Source organism: Bombina bombina, chromosome 6 (genome assembly GCF_027579735.1).
Source record: "Bombina bombina isolate aBomBom1 chromosome 6, aBomBom1.pri, whole genome shotgun sequence".
Lineage (NCBI taxonomy): Eukaryota > Metazoa > Chordata > Amphibia > Anura > Bombinatoridae > Bombina > Bombina bombina.
Window position 1 is genome coordinate 991735519 of NC_069504.1, and position 11193 is coordinate 991746711.

General features: G+C 38.3%; 1 protein-coding gene across 2 annotated transcripts in view; it reads left to right on the forward strand.

The window, feature by feature from the left end:
- The first annotated feature begins 3503 nt into the window (after positions 1-3503).
- Positions 3504-11193, forward strand: part of LOC128664032 (ganglioside GM2 activator) — a 24561-nt gene continuing 16871 nt past the window's right edge. The window contains exons 1-3 of one of the 2 annotated variants that reach the window (XM_053718685.1): positions 3537-3651; positions 5546-5709; positions 9318-9527. In XM_053718685.1, coding sequence (XP_053574660.1) covers positions 9423-9527 — 105 coding nt within the window. In that variant the 5' untranslated portion in view covers positions 3537-3651; positions 5546-5709; positions 9318-9422. Of the gene's footprint in view, positions 3652-5545; positions 5710-9317; positions 9528-11193 lie in introns of both variants that reach the window. The other variant, XM_053718684.1, reaches the window with a different exon arrangement.

An 11193-nucleotide genomic window follows, 5' to 3' on the forward strand; every position in this document is an offset into this window, starting at 1 on the left:
CTGTTATCGTGTACCTTCCTCTTTGGTTGTCCTCCGGGAAGAACCCGGTAGAAAGCCGGGGGCAGACCAGTGAATTCCAGATGACTAACGGGCCAACACTTGGTCACTCGCCTTCAAATCTCCACGGCTTTCCCCTTGACTCCCAGCTACTCTCCACAAGAGCACTGGCTACTCTCCACAAGAGCGAACTTGGCTGTCTGCTGCTCCTCCTTCTCCAACAGCAGCCGGCAGTGTGCTCCGGGGCTCTGTTTCCCAGCCCCAAGGAATTCAAGCTTATGCGGGTGGTAGAGCGACTTGTGGTAGCGACTTCCCTACCCGCTACTTTGCACTCCAGCACTTACTCCTCCCACTTCCGGTCCCCCGCATCCAAACAAAACCCCAAGCCCAACGCTCTTTATGGCAAACAAATTGGTGACAACCTTGTCACTTCATATATTTTGTAATCCCCAAAAAAAGAAAAATGAAAACCACTATTTGGCACACACTTAAACACATAGGTAGATCCTCAGAAAGGGAGCCCAAAAAAATAAAACTTAACTTTTACTGTCAAATCGAGGCTCTAAGAAAGCCCCGGAGAAATGTGCGTTAGGCGTTCACCTGTCTGTGAGTAATCTGGACATGGTTATACTTTATTTGTGTGCTTCCTGTGATTGATATACAGGTAATTCTGGTCATTCCTTAGTCACTGCAAGTCATACCTTTTGCACAATAATTGTAAGCAGCTGCCTACCAAGAGATAGTCTGATAAGCTCCACTCTTCACCCACCTTTGTGGGTAGCACCAAATCATAGTCAGTAGTTTTTTAGGGATCTTTTTCTATTTCGGTGGACATCTTACAATGGGCCTCTGACAGTGTTGGAATCTGCTTAATTTTGCAAATTTAGAGCCTCAACGATTATTGTCTTATATTGAAATAAACAATTGTAGTGTGTTTAATCCAGATGCTCCAATATGTGTATTTTAATATTTGACAGTAAAAGTTGTTTTATTTTTTTGGCTCCCTTTCTGCGGATCTACATATGTGTTTAAGTGTGTGCCAAATAGTGGTTTTCTTTTTCTTTGGGATTACACTGTATACTAACCACTAGGGCACCCACCCCCACACTCCTCCAAAGAATATGAGTGTATGGGTTATAGATGAAACCATAATTTGATGAATAAGGCAGTTCTATACCTATATCATAGATGTGCACTTCATATATTTTACCTTTTCTGAATAAATAACTGGTATTTTAAAAGGGTTAAAATCCTTTGGGCCATTAATTTCAACGTGGATACATACACAGCGTGAAGCCCTTTATATGATAAACATGTTTTTAGCCTGGCCCAATGGTTTCTATGGCAAAAAAAAAGCTATTGCCAACCTTGCTACTTCATATATTTGACCTTTTCTAAATAAATAACTAGTATTTCAAATGGCTTAAATTCTTTGGGTCACTCTTTACTGTGTGGGTATATACAGGGAGTGAGCCCCTTCATAGGATAAATATGTTCTTAGCCTGGCCCAACGCTGTTTGTAGCAAACAACTGGTGCCAAAGTGGCCATCTCATACATTTTACCTTTTCTGAATAAGTAACTGGTATTTTGAAAGGGTAAAAATAATTTGGGCCACTCATTTATGTGTGGATATATACAGAATGTGAGCCCCATCATAGGAGAGACATGTTCTCAGCCTGGCCCAACGCTATTTATGGCAAATAAACTGGTGCCACCTTGCCACTTTATATATTTTACCTTTTCTAAGTAAGTAAATAGTATTTTAAAATGGTTAAAATCCTTTGGCCCACTGATTTCTGTGTGATTATAGGGCGTGACCCCCTTTATACAAGCCAAGTGTTTTCAGACTGTTCCAAAGCTTTATATGGCAAAGAAACCTTTTCAAAATAGCAGTAACTTATTTAGAAAAGGTAAAATATATGATTTGACAAGGTCAACACCAGATTGTTTGTCATAAAAGGGTTGAGAACATGTCTGTGCAATATAAAGGGGCTCACACCCTGTATATATCCACACAGAAATGAGTGGCCCACAGGATTTTAAAGGGACACTGAACCCAATTTTTTTTCTTTTGTGATTCAGATAGAGCATGCAATTTTAAGCAACTTTCTAATTTACTCCTATTAGCAAATGTTCTTCATTCTCTTGGTATCGTTATTTAAAAAGCAAGAATGTAAGTTTAGATGTCGGCCCATTTTTGGTGAACAACCTGGGTTGTTCTTGCTGATTGGTGGATACATTTATCCACCAATAAACAAGTGCTGTCCAAGGTCTGGACTTTATTTTTCAAATAAAGATAGCAAGAGAACAAAAAAGTAAATTAAAAAGTTGCTTAAAATTGCATGCTCTAGCTGAATCATGAAAGAAAAAAATTGGGTTTAGTGTCCCTTTAACCCTTTTAAAATACCACTTATTCAGAAAAGGTAAAATATATGAAGTGGCAAGGTTGTCACCAATTTGTTTGCCATAAAGAGCGTTGGGCCAGGCTGACAACATGTCTGTCCTATGAAGGGTTCATGCCGTGTTTATTCCACACATAAATAAGTGGCCTAAAGGATTTTAACCCTTTTAAATTAGCAGTTAATTATTCAGAAAAGCTAAAATATATGAGATGGCAAGTTTGGCACAAGTTTGTTTGCTATAAAAAGCATTGGGCAAGGCTAAAAACATGCTTATCCTATGAAGGGCTTCACACTGTGTATGTATCCACGCAAAAATTAGGTTTTTGGAAAGTGTATTATTTTATGTAAAATAAAAATATTATTTTGTTTATAAATCTTTATTTTGAAAATTGCAATCAGTTGCAGAATAAGACGAGAACTTCGGCCTTGTACATTTTGCAGCTTTCTTGTACTTAAAGGGACAGTAAACCTTAAAAATAATGTTATATAATTCTGCACATAGTGCAGAATTATATAACATTATTTAAGTGCTATAGTTCTAATAGCCTTTTTTCTCTTTAAATATGTAAAAATTACGGCGCTTTTACAGACCCGCTCTCTGCTCTCTGCTGAGCGGGTCTGTAATATTTAGTCAGCGCATCGGGCCAGCTGTATAGTCACAGCCCGGCCCAACCGCGCCATAAGACTAAGTGCAGCTCGCTCCTGCAGAGAGCAGAGAGCGGGTCTGTAAAAGCGCCGTAATTTTTACATATTTAAAGAGAAAAAAGTCTATTAGAACTATAGCACTTAAATAATGTTATAGAATTCTGCACTATGTGCAGAATTATATAACATTATTTTTAAGGTTTACTGTCCCTTTAATGTTCATTCACAGTAGTTACCTTATAAGTAACAATCAGCATAAACCACTGTGAGTGAACATTAAGAACAAGAAAGCAGCAAAATGTTTATTTTTCAGAATGATTGTCTATAGGTTGTTTGTTACATTATAGTTATTAAAAAAAAAACAACAACTTTAAGTGGAGGTCACATGTTTCCTATCTAGAGTGGAGCTCCAGTCTGCAGCTAGACTCCTTTGAAGTCAGTAGCTGTTTACTAGGGAACCTGTCAGCTGACCTGTGGATCACATGATGATGTACGGTTTTCTGTTGATGATCATTCATGTGTAGAAGAGATTTTACAGGAAGTAGTTGGTGCCAGGATTGTCGTTGCTTGCTGGATTGTGAGTGATGCTTTGTGGGTTTTGAGAAGGTGAGTGAATGGGTAGGGAGATATATTCTGGCCCTATTATACGGGTATGATAAATAGCTGAGGGTTACTGTAAAATAACAGAATAGCAGTAAACAAATACTGCTTCCCTTTACAGCACAGTGTGTTCTTTAGTCTTAGATGTTCATCATTATTAGGCAATGCGGCTTGCTTAATATTGTATAGACACATCATTATGCAACTCATCATCAGTATATACGCACTGTGTTAATTACTTTGTGTATAAATGTTCACCGTATCTATACACTACTACAGCATATTCTTTATCTGTCTATAGGTAGTCTGCCTAATCATACACTGCAGTATATTCCTTATCTGTGTATAGGTACTCTGCCTAATCATACACTGCAGTATATTCCTTATCTGTGTATAGGTACTCTGCCTATTCATACACTGCAGTATATTCCTTATCTGTGTATAGGTACTCTGCCTAATCATACACTGCAGTATATTCCTTATCTGTGTATAGGTACTCTGTCTAATTATACACTGCAGTATATTCCTTATCTGTTTATAGGTACTCTGTCTAATTATACACTGCAGTATATTCCTTATCTGTTTATAGGTACTCTGCCTAATCATACACTGCAGTATATTCCTTATCTGTGTATAGGTAGTCTGCCTAATCATACACTGCAGTATATTCCTTATCTGTGTATAGGTACTCTGTCTAATGATACACTGCAGTATATTCCTTATCTGTGTATAGGTACTCTGTCTAATGATACACTGCAGTATATTCCTTATCTGTGTATATGTACTCTGTCTAATGATACACTGCAGTATATTCCTTATCTGTGTATAGGTACTCTGTCTAATGATACACTGCAGTATATTCCTTATCTGTGTATATGTACTCTGCCTATTCATACACTGCAGTATACTCCTTATCTGTGTATAGGTACTCTGTCTAATGATACACTGCAGTATATTCCTTATCTGTGTATATGTACTCTGCCTATTCATACACTGCAGTATATTCCTTATCTGTGTATAGGTACTCTGCCTAATCATACACTGCAGTATTTCCTTATCTGTGTATAGGTACTCTGCCTAATGATACACTGCAGTATATTCCTTATCTGTGTATAGGTACTCTGCCTAATGATACACTGCAGTATATTCCTTATCTGTGTATAGGTACTCTGTCTAATGATACACTACAGTATATTCCTTATCTGTGTATATGTACTCTGCCTAATCATACACTGCAGTATTTCCTTATCTGTGTATAGGTACTCTGCCTAATGATACACTGCAGTATATTCCTTATCTGTGTATAGGTACTCTGCCTAATGATACACTGCAGTATATTCCTTATCTGTGTATAGGTAGATAGATCAGATAAAGAAGCAACCGTGATATACAGATCACTGAGCTTCTATAGGAGGCGCTACAAAAATTCTGAGTAAATATGTTAATACATAAATACAAGGTTAATAATATAAATCCCTAAATGAGCAAGTGATATAGTATTATTAAAAAGATAATACAAAACAAAGGATTAGACAAGCCAGATAGAGAAAGTCCAATAGGTGTCCTCCGACGTCCCAGAACTTGATAGGCCGCTCTCTGTCGTCACCCAAAAGGATGATGCACTTCTATGATGATGAGATAAAGACAAAAACAGAGGTGCCACATGTGTAGGTCAATAAAAACAAATTAATCCAGAAAGCAGCAGAATAAGGGTACTCACAAAAGTAGCGGCACTCTATTATGCCAACAGGAACGGGCTGGTGTTCTACAGCAAACCAGCTAGCTGTGTGAAAGACAACAGAGATTCTAATAGTGAAACAGCAACTCATTGGCTTGTGTTTTATTTAAACATTAAGATCTCCCCTCATCAGTCCAGCCCCTCTCCCCGTTCTATCTGCAGCTCCAGTCGAAGGGAAGCATTGCCACTGGGAATATCGGCTAGAGGCCCTAAAGGCAGAGAATTCCAGCGCTGAACGTATACGGTGGGAATCTTTCACACAGCTAGCTGGTTTGCTGTAGAACACCAGCCCGTCCCTGTTGGCATAATAGAGTGCCGCTACTTTTGTGAGTACCCTTATTCTGCTGCTTTCTGTGTATAGGTACTCTGCCTAATCATACACTGCAGTATATTCCTTATCTGTGTATAGGTACTCTGCCTAATGATACACTGCAGTATATTCCTTATCTGTGTATAGGTACTCTGCCTAATCATACACTGCAGTATATTCCTTATCTGTGTATAGGTACTCTGCCTAATCATACACTGCAGTATATTCCTTATCTGTGTATAATTTATGTAGCATGAAGCTGTATATTCATTAATTGTATTAATCTGTTGGATTTCATGCTGACCCAGATTTTTTTGTATGATTATTTTGGTCATTTTTTCTATCTAGAAGAACTTATAACATATTCTTGTTTTTTTAGTTCTTAAAACTGAATTTATATCTGCTGAAATCACATGCCCCTTCTTCACAGCAAAATTGTTATAATATAAACATACAAGTTGTGACATAAACCCAACATTTTTTCTTTTATGATTCAGATAGACCATACAATTGTAATCAACTTTCAGATTTACTTCTATTATCATATTTCCTTCATTCTCTTGGTATCATTTGTTGAAGGAACACCAATGTACTACTGGGAGATAGCTTAGCACATCTGGTGAGCCAATGACAAGAGGCACATATTTGCAGCCCCCAATCAGCAGCTAGCTCCACGTAATGCATTGCTACTCCTTAGCCTACACAGGTATGCTTTTCAACAAAGGATACCAATAGAACAAAGCTAATTTAGATAAAAGAAGTACATTGGAAAGTTATTTACAATTGCATGTTCTATCTGGATTACGAAAATGTAATTTTAACTTTACTGTCCCTTTAATCCCATTGTTGCCTTGCAAATCTATTTACACATCAACCCCCTCACTACGTTTCAAGAAGCTAAATGAATAGAAGATTGTTCGGACTGGAATAGATCTACACAAGGACCTAAGTGTGAAGAGGGAGGGCAAACAGTAAAAATGGAAGTGAAACTTATGTTATTGCTTTATTTAAAGCGATATAATACCCATTTTCTTCCCTTCATGATTCATATATAAACAATTTTAAACAATTTTCCAAATTTAATTCTATTATCTAATTTGCTTAGTTCTCTTGGTATCATTAGTTGAAAAGCATACCTCGGTAGGTTCAGAAGCTGTGTGCTAGCTGCTGATTGGTGGCTACACATATATGCCTCTTGTCATTGGCTTACTAATTTGTTCAGCTAGCTCCCAGTAGTGCATTGATGTTCTTTCAACAAAGGATATAAAGAGAATGAAGCACAATTTATAATAGAAGTACATTTGAAAGTTGTTTAAAAATGTAAGCTTTATCTGAAGCATGAAATAAATTTAAATTAAAAAAATATAAATTGTTTTTTTTATTAAGTTAATGATTATTTTTTTCCTTCCAGTATAGAACAGCTGGAAAGTTGATCAATTATGAATGATTAACCCCTTAATAACCACAGCACTTTTCCATTTTCTGTCCGTTTGGGACCAAGGCTATTTTTACATTTTTCCAGTGTTTGTGTTTAGCTGTAATTTTCCTCTTACTCGTTTACTGTACCCACACATATTATATACCGTTTTTCTCGCCATTAAATTGACTTTATAAAGATACCATTATTTTCATCATATCTTATAATTTACTATAAAAAAATATAAAATATGAGGAAAAAATGGAAAAAAACACACTTTTTCTAACTTTGACCCCCAAAAATCTGTTACACATCTACAACCACCAAAAAACACCCATGCTAAATAGTTTCTAAATTTTGTCCAGAGTTTAGAAATACCCAATGTTCACATGTTCTTTCCTTTTTTTGCAAGTTATAGGGCCATAAATACAAGCAGCACTTTGCTATTTCCAAACCACTTTTTTTCAAAATTAGCGCTAGTTACATTGGAACACTGATATCTTTCAGGAATCCCTGAATATCCCAAAATGCCATTGCGCACCACACATGTATTATGCCCAGCAGTGAAGGGGTTAATTAGGGAGCATATAGGGAGCTTTTTGGGGGTCATTTTAGCTTTAGTATAATGTAGTAGACAACCCAAAGTATTGATCTAGGCCCATTTTGGTATATTTCATACCACCATTTCACCGCCAAATGCGATAAAATAAAAAAAAAAAGTTAAATTTTTCCAAATTTTAGGTTTCTCACTGAAATAATTTACAAACAGCTTGTGTAATTATGGCACAAATGGTTGTAAATGCTTCTCTGGGATCCCCTTTGTTCAGAAATAGCAGACATATATGGCTTTGGCGTTTCTTTTTGGTATTTAGAAGGCTGCTAATGCGCATCACGTGTATTATGGCTAGCATTGAAGGGGTTAATTAGGTAGCTTGTAGGGTTAATTTTAGCTTTAGTGTAGAGATCAGCCTCCCACCTGACACATCACCCCCCCCTGATCCCTCCCAAACAGCTCTCTTACCTCCCCCACCCCACAATTGTCCCCACCATCTTAAGTACTGGCAGAAAGTCTGCCAGTACTAAAACAAAAAGGCATCCTCTTTTTTTCCCCCCCTTTGCATATTTACATATGCTGCTGTGTAGGATCCCCCATTAGCCCCCAACCTCCCTGCCCCCCCCCCCCCAACTGCTCTCTAACCTCCCCCCTCTACCTTCTTGGCAGCCATCTTGGGTACTGGCAGCTGTCTGCCAGTACCCAGTTTACAATATATAGTCTCTTTTTTTATTTGTTATTGGTATCTTTATTTGAAAAGTAAGAATGTAAGTTTAGATGCCGACCCATTTTTGGTGAACAACCTGGGTTGTTCTTACTGATTGGTGGATAAATTCACCCACCAATAAACAAGTGCTGTCCAGTGGTCTGAAACAAAAAATAGCTTAGATGCCTTTTTCACCTTTTTCAAATAAAGATAGCAAGAGAACGAAGAAAAATTGATATTAGGAGTAAATTAGAAAGTTGCTTAAAATTGCATGCTCTGTCTGAATTAAAAAAGAGAAAATTTGTGTTCAGTGTCCCTTTAACCTATTCATCTGGAGACCGTTCACCTCCCAATAACTGGAAAAATAATCTGAAAAGTTATTCTAAAAATGAAACCTTTTATATAGAAAACCCCAATTTAAATTGAGTTTTACTGACCAGTGATTTAAATTAAAATGTGAATCATGCTTTTAAATCATACCCACCGTGGGCTGGCTCCGAGATTTTGAACAAATGTGTCACGCCCTGCCTTAACAAACAAAAACTAATTTTGCGAGATTTTCTGTTGAAGACATGGTCGAGGCTGAGGCCTCTTTTCTGCAGAACGGGTTTTGGTTTGGGATTGTGATCAACTCCATAGTAAGCTGGGATCAGTAATGTAAAAATTATAGAACTATTACATTTAAAAAGGGGTGGGGTTTTTGTGTGTGGGTCACTGAGTTGTCAATCCGCCCATGCTTTGGTTTGGTGTCTTTCTGGAATTAAAATGATCTGCCTTGCTAGATTATGTTGTGGGGAGATATTACAGCAATGTGATTGGCTAGTCAGCGTAAATTGGTCATAAGATTGGCAGAGATACTGGAGAGGGACTGATGCTGTAACCGTTGTTTTTACTTTGTGATTACACTTACCTGCATTTACCATTTTGTATTGTATTTATTGTTGCCAGACAATAAGGAGCTGCACTGTTGGTGTGTATGGGGAACTATTAGGCAGAAGTGCAGAAATAATTAATTGGTTTCATTGTCACGTACCATTGTGTGGCTTAGTCACCATGGCTCACACTATATTCTTTCTGCTTACTTGTGCCATACTGGGACATTTCACTTCTGAAGCAGCAACATGGCACTTAAGACGGATCCCCTGGATGTTCACTACGGTAAGTGACCACATATGTGTGGCATAATGCATGTATCAGTGTGCTGCATGTCACCTGTATGACGCAATGTATGTACAAGTGAGCTGCATGTCTTCTGTGTGACATAATGTGTATCAGTTAGCTGCATGTCATCTGTGTGACATATTGTGTGTACCAGTGTGCTGCATGTCATCTGTGTGACATAATTTGTGTACAAGGGAGCTGCATGTCATCTGTGTGACATGTGTGTACCAGTGAGCTGCATGACATCTGTGTGACATAATGTGTGTACCAGTGTGCTGCATGACATCTGTGTGACATAATGTGTGTACCAGTGTGCTGCATGACATCTGTGTGACATAATGTGTGTACCAGTGTGCTGCATGACATCTGTGTGACATAATGTATGTACAAGTGAGCTGCATGTCTTCTGTGTGATATATTATGTGTACCAGTGTGCTGCATGTCATCTGTGTGACATGTGTGTCCCAGTGTGCTGCATGTCATCTGTGTGACATAATTTATGTACAAGGGAGCTGCATGTCATCTGTGTGACATGTGCGTACCAGTGTGCTGCATGACATCTGTGTGACATACTGTGCGTACCAGTGTGCTGCATGACATCTGTGTGACATACTGTGCGTACCAGTGTGCTGCATGACATCTGTGTGACATGTGTGTCCCAGTGTGCTGCATGACATCTGTGTGACATAATTTGTGTACAAGGGAGCTGCATGTCATCTGTGTGACATGTGCGTACCAGTGTGCTGCATGTCATCTGTGTGACATAATGTGTGTACCAGTGAGCTGCATGACATCTGTGTGACATACTGTGTGTACCAGTGTGCTGCATGACATCTGTGTGACATAATGTGTGTGCCATAATGTGTGTACCAGTGAGCTGAATGCCATCTGTGTGACATAATGTGTGTACCAGTGTGCTGCATGACATCTGTGTGACATACTGTGTTTACCAGTGTGCTGCATGACATCTGTGTGACATAATGTGTGCTGCATCTCATCTGTGTGACATAATGTGTGTAAACTAAAAAACCTAATGTGTGCGAAGACGCATAAGGAGACAAATATTGCGATGTTGAGAACAACTTAATATACTCTAGTATCTGGCTGATATTGAATTGACTAATAAATGCTCACTGCAGGGAAAAGATGGGGAGATATAAGGGTTAAATAAACACCGGTAGGGTATCTATAATAATTACTTTGTTCATTGCTAATGGGTAATCTAGAGGAGAAATACCCCTTATTGTGGCTTTATACAGGTATCCCATCTAGCGCTTTACCCAATTTTTCTATTTTGTGACATAATGTATGTACCAGTGAGCTGCATGACATCTGTGTGACATAATGTATGTACCAGTGAGTTGCATGACATCTGTGTGACATAATGTATGTACCAGTGAGCTGCATGACATCTGTGTGACATAATGTGTGTACCAGTGAGCTGCATAACATCTGTGTAACATAATGTGTGTACCGGTGTACTGCATGACATCTGTGTGACATAATGTGTGTACCGGTGTACTGCATGACATCTGTGTGACATAATGTGTGTACCGGTGTGCTGCATGCAATCTGTGTGACATAATGTGTGTACCAGTGAGCTGCATGACATCTGTGTGATATAATGTGTGTACCAGTGAGCTGCATGTCATCTGTGTGACAT